Raw genomic sequence first — 17,315 nt, forward strand, 5'->3', positions numbered from 1 at the left:
CCGCAGTGAAATCGCGGCGTCCCGAACAGCTGATCGGACACCGGGAGGGCTCTTACCTGCCTCCCCGGTGTCCGATCGACGAATGACTGCTCCGTGCCTGAGATCCAGGCAGGAGCAGTCAAGCGCCGATAATGCTGATCACAGGCGTGTTAATGCACGCCAGTGATCAGCATTAGAGATCAGTGTGTGCAGTGTTATAGGTCCCTATGGGACCTATAACACTGCAAAAAAATGTAAAAAAAAAGTGTTAATAAAGGTCATTTAACCCCTTCCCTAATAAAAGTTTGAATCACCCCCCTTTTCCCATAAAAAAAATAAAACAGTGTAAAAAAAATAAAAAATAAACATATGTGGTATCGCCACGTGCGTAAATGTCCGAACTATAAAAATATATCATTAATTAAGCCGTACGGTCAATGGCGTACGCGCAAAAAAATTCCAAAGTCCAAAAAAGCGTATTTTGGTCACTTTTTATATCATTAAAAAATGAATAAAAAGTGATCAAAAATTCCGATCAAAACAAAAATCATACCGATAAAAACTTCAGATCACAGCGCAAAAAATGAGTCCTCATACCACCCCATACGTGGAAAAATAAAAAAGTTATAGGGGTCAGAAGATGACATTTTTAAACATATACATTTTCCTGCATGTAGTTATGATTTTTTCCAGAAGTGCGACAAAATCAAACCTATATAAGTAGGGTATCATTTTAACCGTATGGACCTACAGAATAATGATAAGGTGTAATTTTTACCGAAATATGCACTGTGTAGAAACGAAAGCCCCCAAAAGTTACAAAATGGCGTTTTTTTTTCGATTTTGTCGCACAATGATTTTTTTTTCCGTTTCGCCGTGCATTTTTGGGTAAAATGACTAATGTCACTGCAAAGTAGAATTGGCGACGCAAAAAATAAGCCATAATATGGATTTTTAGGTGGAAAATTGAAAGGGTTATGATTTTTAAAAGGTAAGGAGGAAAAAACGAAAGTGCAAAAACGGAAAAACCCTGAGTCCTTAAGGGGTTAACATTAAAGTGTGAAAAAGTACATTCATATTAGTGTTTGTTGTTTCATTTTGTTAAATATTTTTTATGATGACAGATCAATCCAAAGTTTCTACACATTTTATGGAACATAAACTTAAGTCAAAGTTAAAAAGTTCATCAATTTATCACAGTCATAATGTCAATGGTCAAGAATATTTGTGCGAATTATTGAAGTCAGTGGCTGACAGATTAATAAGACAAAACATGATCAGTTAGTTTAGATCAGTTACAGATAGAAAAAAACAATGCAAATTTGAGCCAAGCCACTAAGGTTATTTTACACACAGGTTCAGATGGGCCTAAAGGAGAACACTTTGATTTCCCATAATCTTTCCCATAATTTGGCTCTAAGAGGCAGATGTTCCTCTGCAAATGTGCCAGAGAATGACATGCCTTGCACCACATTTATTACTTGTTTTATACCCTTTCAAATATGTTATGCATCACATTTGTTATCTGCCTAATTTTGCACTATTCGGCAATTTTAGTAAATGCTTACTAGTGTATCACTTTTTCTGAAGGATTGTGGAATTCAAACACCAGATAATGAAAGAAGAAAAAAAAAATTAAAGAGGTATTTGAAGTACATGTAAGCATTTTAATGTAATGTGCTTGGTCTTGCTGTATTTGGGGTCAGCACATGCTTTTCCCACTAAGCCAATCAGCAGCTGAGGTGAGACACCACTATGGTTGCTTATTGATTGAGTAGGCAGAGTATGCAACAATCACAAACACAGCAATCACTGCGAAACAGTGGCTCAGAGAGAATTGCAGCAGGGAGAGCAAGGAAGGTAAGTATGTCCTTTTTTTTTCTTTTCATTTGTTTCATCCCAAGCTGAACACACTAGATAAAAAAAAAAATTACTCTAAAGTATTATCAGAATCTAGGTACCACTTTTCCTTTTTAGTATATGAATTGAATGACTAAGTTTGACATATACGTATACAGGTGGCAGATCACAAGATCATAAAACTAAGGCAAGTATACTGGAATTTTTAGTTGATGATTTAAGTTTCAATGACCACATAAGTATCATAACAGTCATTAATTATAACTGTTAAAATGAAGTTAAAATCAAGGCCCCAATCTAATGTGTCCCATAATCTAGGAGTGACTACTACCTCCCCCCCTATAGCTCCAACCTTGAGTGCTAACAAATAAATAATGTAGGCTCCACTGATGGTTTTAAGTCCAATAATCAGATTTTGAAGAGTAAAAGTTATGTAAGATCTACTTGTTCTTTTTGCAGTAAACACTTTATGACCTTCACTACCTTCAGATGTGTTGTCTAAGCTATTTTTCCGGTAATTTGAAGTAAATTTCTTGTCAGTAATTAAAGGATTTCTTTTTTTCTTTCCCTAGAGGAAATACAAGTGTAATGATTTCATGAACACATCCAGTTATTGCTGCACACATTACATTGTATTATAGCCTTAACTCTCTATTCTTTTTGCTTTTGAACTTTATTGTGTTTGGCTTGTAGTGTATTTACAGCAGGAATATCTCACATATTAAAAAGTCTGATTTTATTTCATTTACTTTTATTACCTGAAGTGATCGAGTACATTGTTTTTGCTCTCAGTGTCAACAACCGAGCTTATCAAATTTAGACAAAGGATTATTTTTCAAACTGTTCGTATGTGAGATAGAGATTAAATAAAAATATTGTTTTGTGCTATAACCTTTTTTTCTTTTTTATATATAACAGTGTTGCTGATAACATCGCTACAAAATTACAGGAGTTTTTAAAACCATACGAGAGAATTCTTTTTATCGAAAGTTTAGTAAATTATCTTATAATAGAAACTTTTTGGCCGCAGTTTTTTTCAGTTAAAATCTACTTCTATGTAAATGATGGCATTTCCTGTTGCATTTTGTTCTCTAAACTACACATCCCACAGTTCCATGCTTGAAAGTATGAGATCACTTTCCTTCCTCCCACCCATCAGCCACCCCACCCATTGAAACAAAGTGTTTTCTAACCAAAGGGCCTCACCAGAAGGCCTACAGCTGTTGCAAAATTGAAGCAGGATAGGCTCCCTCTGATCACCTGACTAGTGATGTCAGGTCTCGATGCATTGCAACCTGGGAAATTCTGAGACATGAGTAATTTTGTATGCTGTTAAAAATAAATAATGGGATGATAATCACAGAAGAATTGTGAGACCACCGTCACATACAGGTGCAGACACTATATTATGAACTAGCCATCTAGTTTGCCAGAACAAGTCATCTGATTTGCCAGAACAATTTTATTCATTGAAATAACATTAGGAGTTCAGTATGGGGTAGGAACATCCACTGGACTCCAAAGCCCAGATTGAGCTGAGATTTCAATAAATTGATTCTACTAAATCTTTTCCCAATAAATGATGTATACATTTTGTCTACTGGCTCTCTAACATGTTGCTGGTAGAATAAACATAATAGGATGCCAACATATGTATGCATGGAAATAGACTTTAATAGCCCATAGCTCTTGACCAAGTCCAGATCATTTTCAGAATTTATACATCTTTATCTTATCCTCAACCATGCTTTACTTCACTTTAGATTTGGGCCATTAAAGTCTATGGGGCCGGGTATATCTGTGCACAGACACCTTGACATCTCATTTTAACAGGGTGTCGATATATCTGTGAAAAATAAAGACAATTGTGCAGTGAAACTGGCCTAAGATTGACTTACAAAAAAACTAATGCTGGAAAATTGGAGCACCAAATATTGGTTTTACTTTAAAATAATTAAACACAATTTGAAATTTGAGTGTGGCTAGTACTACATACCCTCCCTCTGTACCTTCCAAAATCATGGATATCCACTTTATCCACTTTGTCACTTTATCCACTTTGATAAGTCCTATCAATGCAAAAATGGTACAGCTAGAAACTTAAGACCACGGCTCAAAAAATGAGCCCTCAGATCGCCCCATACACGTAAAAATAAAAAAGTTATAGGGGTCAGAATATGACAATTTTAAACATATAAATTTTCTTGCCTGTAGTTATGATTTTTTCCAGAAGTACGACAAAATCAAACCTATATAAGTAGGGTATCATTTTAATCGTATGGACATATAGAATAAAGAGAAGGTGTAATTTTTACTGTGTAGAAACAGAAGCCCCCAAAAGTTACAAAATGGCATTTTTTTATTTTTTTTGTCTCACATTGATTTTGTTTTCCGTTTCGCGGTAGATTTTTGGGTAAAATGACTGATGTCATTACAAAGAAGAATTGGTGGCGCAAAAAATAAGCCCTCATATTTTTAGGTGCAAAATTGAAAGAGTTATGATTTTTTAAATGTAAGGAGGAAAAAACGAAAATGCAAAAACGGAAAAACCCCAGGTCCTTAAGGGGTTAAATTCCATTTAGTGCGGTCCAGGCTCCATCTAAAATAGTTGATCCACATGTGAGGACATGGGGCAATGAATCCTGGGAAGGCGGGAACAAGGGTAGGCGGGATGACCCTTAATAACATGCAGCATGCAGCCTATCAGCAGCCAGCCACCCCTGTGATGTCATAGCCCTATATAATCTGGAGCCATGTTGTGGCCAATCACTTCAGCCTTTCATTGCAGAGAGATAGATAGGGACAGATAGCGCTGTGTGTTGCATTTTTCTAGCAGTGATTCAACTCCTAGTCACATCAGGGTTCTATTACAGAAAGGCAAAGAGAGCAATGTGTTGCACAGAACAGCAGTGATCCACCTCAAGCCCAAATCCTGCCTAGAAGCACTGATAGGGAAGGGAGTGAGACTGATAGAGAAAGTGCAATTTTGGGTGCAGTACACAGCGAATGTGTGCTGCAGCACTGGTGTGTACTGCTGATGTTGTACACAAATACCGTTTTAAGCGTACTGGAGCACACTGTCTTCCCCTCATAAGTGCATACCACATACGTACATCTAAGTGGTGTACTATTTGGTTCCTGATAAAGTTTTTAGGGTCTAGATACTGTGAAAGGCCAACCAAAAGTACACACCTGCTGATATGAAAGACAAATACTGTTTTAAGCGTACTGGAGTGAATTGTCCTACCCTCATAATTGCACACCACATATGTAGATCTAAGTGGTGTACTATTCTGTTCCTGATAATGTCTTAAGGGCCTAGATACTGTGAAAGGCCAGCCAAAAGTACACACCTGCTCGTGTTCTAGACAAATACTGTTTTAAGCGTACTGGAGCGCATTGTCCTCAGAGTTCCCCTCACTCAGGTTTATGGAACAGACTGTTGCAGACATTTTTCCAACTTAAAGGACTACTCCGGGGTGGGAAAATTGATGTCAGTAAAAAAATAAAGAGATAACCCGCTCCGGCCTCCGCCGCGATCCTCTTCCTGGTTACTGGTAGTTGGAAAGCCATACTGCACTCAGCCAATCACCGTCTGCAGCGAAGTCCCACCTCAGCTGGCGATAGGCTGAGCGGCAGTGTGATGTTTTTGGCCCTGGCACATTCCCATCCCGGAGGACTCCTTTTAAATCCACCCTTGATGACCTTGTCACATATAATACTACCTCTTTTGTGATAGCCCTTTTATCACAGATTTTAATGTTTTTTGAAGTTTGTGTTTTTTGCACTGTACTGTAATCAGGGCTGTAGCTCTGATGAGGCGAGTGAGGCAATCGCCTCAGGTGCGCTGTTGCAATGGGGCCCAAGGGGGGTCCAGCACACATTACACTGAGGCATGAATTCTCAACCAGGGTGCCAGGACATTCTGGTTGGAAATATGGTGCTAAGATTTTTTGATTTTTCTGCACCTGTGAGTCAAGCCAGGTGGGAGGAAAGTCTGTTTGCAGTGCCGGGACAGGTGATGCTGCAGCTCCAATACTCGTGTATCCTCCCTCTCCTGTGGAGCAGCTCTGGACTCTGGATTCTCCCTGGTCCCTCAGAAGAATGATGTGGATGGAGGGAAGGAGCAGGGGCAGTGCTGACAGAAGCCTACTCAGCTTCAGGTAGTGCCCCCCCCACCCTTCTTTCACTCCTCTACAACTCTCTGTCCCCACTCGTAACCTCTCTGTATCCCCTGGACACCCCTCTGTTATCCCGTAAACCATTCTGTCATGCCTTTACACCCTTCTGCCACCCCTCTAAACCCCTCTGTCACCCCTGTACACCCCACATTTACACCGTACACACCTATGTCACCCCTCTACACCCCTCTGTCACCCCTGTATGCCCCTCTGTCACCCATGTACACTGCTCTACACCCCTGCCTGTCTCCCATGTAAACCTCTCTGTCACAGTGTGGGGTAATGCAGGAGGCATTGTGTGTGGTTGGGGGGGTGGCTTGAAACATTGGGGGAGATTTATGAAAACCAGTGCAAAGAAAAAGTTGTCCAGTTTCCCATAGTCACCAGATTTCTTATTTCATTTTGCAAAGGCCTTGTTAAAAATGAAAGAAGCAAGCTAATATGGGCAACTTTTCCTCTGCACAGGTTTTGATAAATCTCCCCCCTTGTGCGTTGTGGGAAGGCTGGTGGCATTGTGTTTGGAGGAGGCTGGAGTCATTTGTAGGGAAAAGGGGAGGTTAATGCTGGAAAAGTGCAGAGCCTAATGCTAATATGTTTGAGTTACACGTTCCATGATGTCCTGTGCCAGATGGAGCAAAAAGAGCTAACTACAGCTCTGTCTGTAATGTGCATGTAACAATGTTTAGCAATTATCTGATCGCCTTGTAGTTTGCAGACTTTGTTTAAAAACTTTTTATAATTTATGAAAAGTGACTTGTAAATTTTGAAATAAAATGTAATAGAATTTAAATAAATAATTTTCATTCATAAAAGCCAAATAAGAAGTCCAGAATGGAAGGTACTTGTCACTACATTCTCATGCCATGAAGAACATTTCAAAAAGAATCTGCATGTCATACTGTATAACAGTATTATTTCACTTACCCAGCGCACTCCCTATGCGTGTTACAGCAAGGCAACGTGTTCTACACCCCTATTGAGGCTCTCTGTAGGCCAGAAATAGCAGTTTTTAATAGCGATTCACCACAAATAAATTCCGACGGAACCAAATTTTTCTGAAAATTGGTTTAATCGGCCGAATCTAATTTTTAAAAAATTTGTTCATCTCTAACTGCTATCAACAATCTTGTTACTGTTAGGGTGCATGCACACTACGTTTCTTACGATACGGGATGGTATACAGCTGGGGAGAGGGGGGCAGAGAGTCGGGGGCGGGGCAACTGCACGCTGCCATATGCGGTCCCGTATCTAATGTATTTCAATGAGCGACCGGAGTGAAACGCTGCCTCCGGTCGGCTCCGTTTTGGCCCGTATACGGTTTCCCGACCGGAAACGGTCGCTCATTCCCGATCGCTCATTGAAATACATTAGATGCGGGACCGCATTCGGCAGCATGCGGTTTCCCCGCCCCTGACTCTCCGCCCCCCTCTCCTCAGCCGTATAAGGTCCCGTATCTTAAGAAACGTAGTGTGCATGCACCCTAACAGTAACAAGATTGTTGGGGTGGGGCGGGGAAACCGCATGCTGCCGTATGCGGTCCCGTATCTAATGTATTTCAATGAGCGACCGGAGTGAAACGCTGCCTCCGGTTGGCTCCGTTTTGCCCCGTATACGGTTTCCCGACAGGACCTAATATTGCTGTGTACTACGTTTTTAGGTCCGGTCGGGAAACCGTATACGGGCCAAAACGGAGCCGACCGGAGGCAGTGTTTCACTCCGGTCGCTCATTGAAATACATTAGATACGGGACCGCATATGGCAGCGTGCAGTTGCCCCGCCCCCAACTCTCCGCTCCCTCTCCCCAGACGTATATGGTCCCGTATCTTAAGAAACGTAGTGTGCATGCACCCTTACTCTAACTTTTCCATTTATGATGTATTTGCTTGCAGCACTTAACTCACTGAGAAGGGATTTACAAACTCAAGCACAACAGCAATAAACAAGCAAGAGAGCGACTGCATTTTGCTATGCGGAATACATCATTAAGTGTTCATCATAAGAGAAAATACCAAGCAGGAAATGGAATCAGAAAATGAGAACTGCACATTTAGCTGGTCATTTAAAGTGTTCTCTGTCAATCACAAGGCGCTTCACTATGGTTACTTATACATTAGCACTTTAGAGCAGCAGTTTTTCTCATGTTCAGGATTATGTTGTTGATCAGATCAGGAGGAAACATTTCATCCCAGAGTCTAGGTAAACATAGACTCATCTTATCTGAGATTTTAAAGGAACATCTATTGGGCAGAATCTTAACATATTTGTCCCTTGTTTGTTCTGTATTATACTTGCTGGAAAAGTAGTAGAAAGAAAAAGATACATCTAGTTAGGCAAGTAACCTTACCACCTGAGAAAATCTACCGTAGTCTACTTTTCCTGGGAGTATAAAATGTAATATGGGCTAAAATTTTACAAGCAAAGTTTTTGATTCTAGTTGCAATTGCTATATTCAATTTCATACTAAAATTTTATCAGCACTGTTATGCTGCAACAATTATATTTCAAAATGCTATAAAATAAGGTTTTAACTATTCCCTTTTAATTAAAATAAGTAGGGTAATTAAATAGCAAAACAGTCCCTATCCTCCACCATTGTCCAAGCTTCTCTCTTCACAAACAGAACTTAGCTAGCCAACACAGGAGAGCAGCTGCAGGAGGGTCACATTCCAGGCAGCTAACATTTTACTTCAATAGGGTACAAAATCCTCAGTGGCTCCTCTCAGTTAAGGAGTTAAAGGAGTATTCCAGTACAATAAAGCTTTTCCTGTATCCCTAGGATAGGGGATAAGTGTCAGATCGCTTGGACTCCCCGCGATCTCCTGCCTGGCGCCCGAGCTCTCTGCATGAAAGGAGTAGCTGTGGCCAACATGCCCCCTCCATGCATCTCTAAGGGAGAGCCAGAGGTATTCAAACAATGTATCTACGGCTCTACCATGGAGATACATTAAGAGGACATGTCAGTCACTGCTTTGTGTGGTTTTTGACATTCCTCCATTCATGAGGAGAGCGGGGTGCCAGACGGGAGCTCACGGGGGATCCAAGGGGTCGGACCCCCCGTGATCTTACACTTCAGCATAAGTATTGTTAAACTGAATAACTTCTTTAATATTTACTTAAATAAGGGGAATATGTAGCTTAACAGATATAAATACAGATTCTAACGAGTACAGGTTGAAGGTTTTGTACCCAATACAACCTCAATAAAATGAGATTGTAAAGAAAAAAGGATTGGAAAGAGATAAAGGAGGAGGAAGTTACCCTTGTCAAGCTAGATTCTGTGTGTGAGGAGTGTAGGAAACAATAAATGCTGAGAGAAATATTTTAATAATGATAATGGATTGTGTTTATTAGTAAAATGTATATATATAGATAAATTTGTGCTATATGTGTGGTGTCAGCAAAATTGAAGAAAAAATGCCATTTTGTAACTTTTGGGGGCTTCTGTTTCTACAAAGTAAATTTTTTCAGTAAAAATGACACCTTATCTTTATTCTGTAGGTCCATACAATTAAAATGGTACCCTACTTATATAGGTTTGATTTTGTCGTACTTCTGGAAAAAATCATAACTACATGCAGGAAAATGTATACGTTTAAAATTGTCATCTGCTGGGCCCTATAACTTTTTTATTTTTCCGCGTTCGGGGTGGTATGATTGCTCATTTTTTAACTTTGAATGCCGCGTCTAAAGGGTTAATAGCGCATGGCGCCGCGATTAGTGCCGCGCGCTATTAGCCACGTGTCCCGACCCATTATGATGCTGTGGCCTCGCATTATAGAACGGGAGTGGGCGAAGGGCGTACAGGTACGCCCTCCGTCCCCAACAGGTTAAATACTATTTTTAAAACATTAATAGAATAAAATGAAAATAAAAGAGTACAAATGTTCATGCCACTGGCTTGTTAGCTCATATGCTGTGGAGCTATATGCATCTACCGCAATAGAAAAACATAGGATTCTTGGTAGCGGAATGTATATATGTTATGGCAGACAATGTGGCAAATTGCACATTCATATACAATATACTGAACACATCTTATTTTGCCCACATTTGAAACATTTGTCTTCTGTGAAGACTATCAATATAATTGTATCAAGGTTCAGTTCTGATGCCTGTGGGAAAGAAATTTCTGGGTACTTATTTTATCCTGAGATAAAGTGCCTGTCAACGGAGTAAAGTCATATGGTGCTATGTGCCTTCCTGAAGGTCCCGTATAATGAATAATAACGTTAATGCCTTCTGTGAAGGCTGATGCCATGCGATATTGGTTGTGCCAGGGGTAGTGACCTGGGTGTTGCCTGCCGCAGCAAGACCATCCCTTTTTGCGGCGGGCTATGGTTAAAACCTGTGACATTTAGACTCTGCTCCTTGGCACGGCTCACGTCATCATCCACACAGGCCCAGAGGATCCACCACCTGCCGTGACCCATTAAAGGAAGGTGGTAACAAATATATATATATATATATATATATATATATATATATATATATATATATATATATACTGCTCAAAAAAATAAAGGGAGCACTAAGATAACACATCCTAGATCTGAATGAATTAATTAATCATATGAAATACTTTCATCTTTACATAGTTGAATGTACTAACAACAATATCACACAAAAATGGAAATCAAATTTATCAACCCATGGGGGTCTAGATATGGAGTCACAATTAAAATCAGGGTCTCCACGTGCCCGTATGACCTCCCTACAATGCCTGGGCATGCTCCTGATGAGGTGTCGGATGGTCTCCTGAGGGATGTCCTCCCAGACCTGGACTGAAGCATCCGACAACTCCTAGACAGTCTGTGGTGGAGGGAGCGAGACATGATGTCCCAGATGTGCTCAATCGGATGCAGGTCTGGGGAATGGGTGGGCCAGTCTATAGCAACAATACCTTCCTCTCTCAGGAACTGCTGACACACTCCAGCCACATGAGGTCTTGCATTGTCTTGCATTACGAGGAACCCAGGGCCAACTGCATCAGCATTTGGTCTCACAAGGGGTCTGAGGATCTCATCTCGGTATCTAATGGCAGTCAGGCTACCTCTGGCAAGCACAGGGAGGGCTGTGCGGCCCCCCCAAAGAAATGTCACCCCATACCATTACTGACCGACTGCCAAACCGGTCATGGTGGAGGATGTTGCAGGCAGCAGAATGTTCTCCATGGCGTCTACAGACTCTGTCACGTCTGTCACATGTGCTCAGTGTGAACCTGCTTTCATCTGTGGGCACAGGGCCCCAGTGGCGAATTTGCCAATCTTGGTGTTCTCTGGCAAATGCCAAACATCCTGCATGGTGTTGGGCTGTAAGCACAACCCCCACCTGTGGATGTCGGGCTCTCATACCACCCTCATGGAGTCTGTTTCTGACCGTTTGAGTGGACACATGCACATTTGTGGCCTGCTGGAGGTCATTTTGCAGGGCTCTGGCAGTGCTCCTCCTTCTCCTCCTTGCACAAAGGCGGAGGTAGCGGTCCTGCTGCTGGGTTGTGTCCCTCTTACGGCCTCCTCCACATCTCCTCATGTACTGTCCTTTCTCCTCGTAGTGCCTCCATGCTCTGGACACTACGCTGAAAGACACAGCAAACCTTCTTGCCACAGCTCGCATTGATGTGCCATCCTGGATGAGCTGCACTACCTGACCCACTTGTGTGGGTTGTAGACTCTGTCTCATGCTACCACTAGAGTGAAAGCACTGCCAGCATTCAAAAGTGACCAAAACATCAGCCAGGAAGCATAGGAACTCAGAAGTGGCCCGTGGTCACCACCTGCAGAACCCCTCCTTTATTGGGGGTGTCTTGCTAATTGCCTATAATTTCCACCTGATGTCTGTTCCATTTGCACAACAGCATGTGAAATTGATTGTCAATCAGTGTTGCTTCCTGAATGGACAGAGTGATTTCACAGAAGTGTGATTTACTTGGAGTTACATTGTGTTTTTTAAGTGTTCCCTTTATTTTTTGAGCAGTTTACATGTAAGTACTTGCTTGTGCTTATCCCATTTAAGGTTCCTGAACTGTCTTGTTGCACTCATTATTTTTTGTAACTTGTGTGTCATTTGTTTTTGTATTCTAGTACATAACACTGTGAAACCATTTTTGTTCCAGATTAAATGTTTAATTCATTCCGCTCAGGTCTTTTCTTCTCTTTCTCAATGAAGCTCAGGTAGAACACATTTACAAAACAGTTAATTTAGTGACTAGCAGTGGGGATCAGTGAGTATATATCCTTAGGGGAAAACATACAAAATAACTTGTAAGTTGTTGAATGAAATTTTGTTATTTCTAGTGGACAGTGTTGCTCAATGAAAAGATAACCTACTGGACTCCTAAGCATAGACAGAGCCGAGATTTCAATCAACAAGTGACAAAATACATTGTATGTTTTCCTAATGCTGATAGTTTAAAAAGCATTTTCATAGTAACAGGTTCCCTATGAATTTGTGATGAGCTTTATATAGAATGTCAAAAGACTGACTGCATTTCTTAACGTTCATAAATAATGTTTAATAAACGTTATTGCAATTACATCCTAGGGTCCTCTACCAACCTCAAAGACAGAAATGTAGAACACAGAAAATGCATACTGCTGTTTTTGATGGGATCTGCCATTCATGGAATATCTTTTGCTTCTTAATTTTTTCATAAGGGAGAAGAGATCCTTAGTTTTTTTCTGGAAGTTACTAGCAGCAGAGTTGTCTCCATCTACATTTGTACTTAAATAACATAATTGGCTTTGGAGTTTGATTAATATGGTACTATCCTTAAACTGTGTGCAAGACCTCACTTTAGCCAAGAACTACGGTGGCACTGTTCTGATCAAGGGCAAGAACCCTGAAATAGCTGTCTCTGGTGCAGCTAGCATGAGATAACTTTCTTCCTTCTGAAGGTGAGCCAATTTGCATACTTTGGAGTTGGTATACGGAGTTGGTATACGTATGGTTGAGGATTATGTCTGTAAGGTCTCTTCAGCTACTGATAATTTATATATAAATTTACTGTAGTATATATTTATGTAAAGAATGAAGAGATGTCCAGCGCAGATTCCAAGCAATACAAAATAATTTATTCAGCAGTAACACGACATGATGACAGGTAGGTGACGCGTTTCAGCCACCATCTGCCACCATATATATTTATGTGGTTGAAAAAGTACTGTTAGTCGTAAGCAGCAAAAATATATGGTGAAAAGCAAGTCTCACTATTTCTGTTGATCTTTAAACCAGAGGTGAAACAAAAGGAGAAAGGACACAAAGGCTTTATAGTAAAGGAGATTAGGTGAAATATATACACTGAGGAAGCCAAAGGTGTTTTTTAAAGTAACTCTTTATGAATGAGCTACCCAGTAAGCAACACTGCAAGCATATACATCTGAAGATTAAAAGTGTGTGGGCATGTGATGTTACGGGTCTTATATTTACCGGGCAGAGAAGTATCTGAGAAGTCTCAGAGACAGGAGTGGGAGAAAAGAATAGGACAGATGGTGCAGCATCAAACATGTAACCCCCCCCCCCCCCCCCCAAGTATTTGTGATAGTAGAGATGACTTCAGGGCACACTGAAAATGGAATATAGAAGGTTAGCCTGACTGTCAGTGGTTACATCTTAGAATTTATATATGCAGTAGAAGTCTTGGCGTTAGAGGAAATTGTGGTTGAGAATGATCAGGCTAAGTAATGTAGATTAGAGGACACATATTGGACCAAAGGCGAAAGGTGAAAGAAGGTGACTGGGAAACTGGCTTCAGAAAGTTAAACAGATTTGTGAATTACTTCTATTAAAAATGTTTAATCCTTTCAGTACTTATGAGCTTCTGAAGTTGAGTTGCTCTTTTCTGTCTAAGTGCTCTCTGATGACACGAGTCTTGGGAACCGCCCAGTTTAGAAGCAAATCCCCATAGCAAACCTCTTCTACTCTGTGTAGTTCCCGAGACAAGCAGAGATGTCAGCAGAGACAGAAAACAACTCAACTTCAGCAGCTGAATAGAAAGGAATAAGATTTTTTAATAGAAGTCATTTACAAATCTGTTTAACTTTCTGGAGCCAGTTGAGACTAGATATACTGTAGCATTATGCCTAAAACTGAATGCTAGAGATAAGCACATTTTTCATAACATTGGTCCAACAAGTTTGTTGAACTTCAGCAAAAACATCACCAATAGCCTTAAATGTGTAACTCATGTGTAACTTTGTCTAAGAGCCCTACAAGAACTGTATAACACTGGTGAGGTCACCTAGTACTTTTAAATTATATTTAAATAAAAACAAAAAAAAACTTTAATTATGGTTACTGTGTTGTTCACTGATCACTGTCCCTCACAGAGATCTTCTCCTAATACCTACTGTATATACTAAAATGACTGATAAAGCTATGTGCATAGGCTTTTATTGACATCCCCCCTATACTGCCTCCTCATAGGGGCTACTTTGAGGTCATGTGATCCTTCCTTCTTCTCCTTTGCACCATATGGCTAAAGCTATTTTAGTAGGTTAGACCGCCCGAGGTTCAAATTTGTGCCAAATCAAATTTTTAGCAAAGTTCAGGCTAAACCGAGATTCAACAGGTAAGGTTTACTTCTCTCTACTGAATGCTGAATGGAGTGCAGATATACATTCACCTTGGCACAATTCTTATCAAGACTGTATGGAGGTATGCAGTGAAAGAACATGTAACTTAAGGTAAAAATGAACAGCAAATTAGGAAAAAGCCAGAGAGGTAGAACAAGCTATTGTTATGCTTTCCATAACAAGAGCAGGCTATTCTTTCTGCTACTTTCTGAGTCTGTCATTATTACACATTATTATACAGGGACCAATTGTGCGCCTGATGTTGATTGAAGGTGTACGTCTGACTGCTAGAAATATAATAATAATGTTTCAGCTTGAAGAGATTTAATGATATGCTATATTAAGCACTAATTAAAATGTCGACCAATGCCACCTCTGACACATTTATTTTCTGACTGCTCCCACTCAATAATTTTTATAATATTTGGCGCAGGGAAAAATAAAGTGTGATGCCCTTATTAGTGGAGCTTTAATACTCCCAGGCCGCTTATCACTGTGGGCAGCCTGTTTACAGACCATTCTTACAATCCTGCTGGGTCCTGGTAATTCTTGTACAAATTGAGATGTAAAAGGATCAGTATGAATAATAATACCAAGTGGATATGATTTTAATCTAAAGACCTAAAGACATCTAATTAGTCTCCATTTCTTTAACTGAGGTCAAAGTGACTCCATGTGACAAATTGGTCTGTGAGAGGGGAGCCTCAATGATACTGCAGTGTATGGTCCATGTAAATTGTAACCTGTGATGAATGTTCTACCGTGCTGGCTGTAATGATAGCACTTGACAAATACAGACATTCATTGATGCCTTATAACTTAATAGTTTATCATTAAGCAGGCTCTCAATGCATTACGTAATGTTATGAAGACGCCTTACTTACTGTAAATGCCTAGTATCATATTTAAATGATTTGTTATAATGTGAAAAGCAATGGCAGCACAATAGTTCAGAGGTGAGCACTACTGCCTTGCAGCGCTGGAGTCCTGAATTTACATACAACCATGGGCAACATGTGCAAGGAGTTTACATGTTTTCTCAATCTTTATCTGGGTTTCCTTTAGGAAATCCAGTCTCCTTCCTTTCTCCAAAACCATAAAAGTCAGCTAGAAGATAAGTTCTGGGATGAAATGTAATTGTACTGCAACACTGAAACACATTAAAGGGGTACTCCGCTGGAAACATCTTATCCCCTGTCTCAGGAACTGTCCAGAGTAGAAGCAAATCCCTATAGCAAACCTCTAATGCTTTGGGCAGTTCCTGAGACAAGCAGAGGTGTCAGCAGAGAGCACTGTTGTCAGAACGAAAAGAACAACTGAACTTCAGCAGCTGATAACTGCTGAAAGGATTTATAGAAGTAATTTACAAATCTGTTTAACTTTCTGGAGCCAGTTGATATATAAAAACATTTTTTTTTTCCTGGAATATCCCTTTAACTCTTCTCCTTGGTGAATAACACACCACACCCAACATAACCACCTATTACCAGCTGTAAGAGTTGATTTTTTTTTCTATTTATCATACATTACTTGAAATAAATTGGGGAAAAAACATATCACAAGTTTAGGACGTAACTGATATCTATAGATAACTGCATATTTCCTGTTCAGATGTACTTTAGATTATAAACCACTGATATTGTCAGTGACTCATTGGATACATATAACTGAAGCCAGATGGGATATATATCACTTGGCTGTACAAATGCCATTGTTTGTGAATGACAATACACTTATTTGCCAGCTGTCCCTTGTTCCAGGGACATTTTCAGGTTTCAAAGATGTATCCCTGGAAATGTCCTTGTTTTTTTTAATCAGGACCATTTGCAAAATAGATTTCCTCTTCTGCTCGTCCGATGCCTCTATTACCCTCTATTCCCATCCTCTGGCTTTTAATGTTAATAATAATTGACAACAAATGAAATGTAACACTTTTTGATGACATTTGTTCAACATAATATAATGCAGATTACAGCCTACCCAGCCAGCCCTTGGAAACAGACTATTGATGGGCTGAAATTCACTAGCTCAGCAGACATCCAGCCCTGAAAATCATCTCAAAATGTTGGCAACTTTGCAAAAGCAGAAAAAATAGCCCTGAAAATGCCTGAGGTTTAATGCTCTACTGCTTGCAGCTCTAGAATATCAGTCGTGGAATGAATCAGTGCTTATTTGTTTCTATTGTACATATTATGGTAAAAGAAAAAATGAAGACAAAGAAGAAAACTCTTACCGATAACATACGCGAGCAAGAGTGCTAGTGTTACTGTAATTGCTGTAGCACTCAAGGCTGTACATTTCCAGTTACAACACCGGTATGATTTGTTAAATGTGAAGGCAGGCCTGGAGAAGGTGCTCCTGGGCAGAGGTCTCGGAGGTGGAGAATAGACTGTATTTGAAGTTAGAGGGTAGTTCTGGCTGGCAGCACTGAAGATTGGAGAAGTACCAGATCCGTGCTTAAAGAGGAAATGCCTGAAAGGATAAAAACAAAAAATAAAAAAAATGATATAAACACAATCAGCATTCAGTGTGCAGCAACACTATATAATAACCAGCTCTATGTGATCAGGAATCCTTTTGTTACACCTTTTACAAACTTCATTAGCAAAACACACATTGTACGGGGGATACTTAGCATTTAAGTAATGTACAACCTCAAAAAGCAATCAATTTGGCATCGACATAAAGCACATATGTTTTGTGCTTGATACAAGTAGAAGTAATA

At 40.1% G+C, this 17,315-nt stretch overlaps 1 protein-coding gene across 3 annotated transcripts in view; it reads right to left on the minus strand.

Annotated features, from left to right (window-relative positions):
• The window catches only part of TENM1 (teneurin transmembrane protein 1), an 876,412-nt gene that overhangs the window by 420,186 nt on the left and 438,911 nt on the right, over positions 1–17,315 (minus strand). For all 3 annotated transcript variants that reach the window (XM_056539239.1, XM_056539238.1, XM_056539237.1), the window contains one exon: positions 16,824–17,062. In XM_056539239.1, coding sequence (XP_056395214.1) covers positions 16,824–17,062 — 239 coding nt within the window. The remainder of the gene's footprint in view (positions 1–16,823; positions 17,063–17,315) is intronic.

This window comes from Hyla sarda, chromosome 9 (genome assembly GCF_029499605.1).
Source record: "Hyla sarda isolate aHylSar1 chromosome 9, aHylSar1.hap1, whole genome shotgun sequence".
Lineage (NCBI taxonomy): Eukaryota > Metazoa > Chordata > Amphibia > Anura > Hylidae > Hyla > Hyla sarda.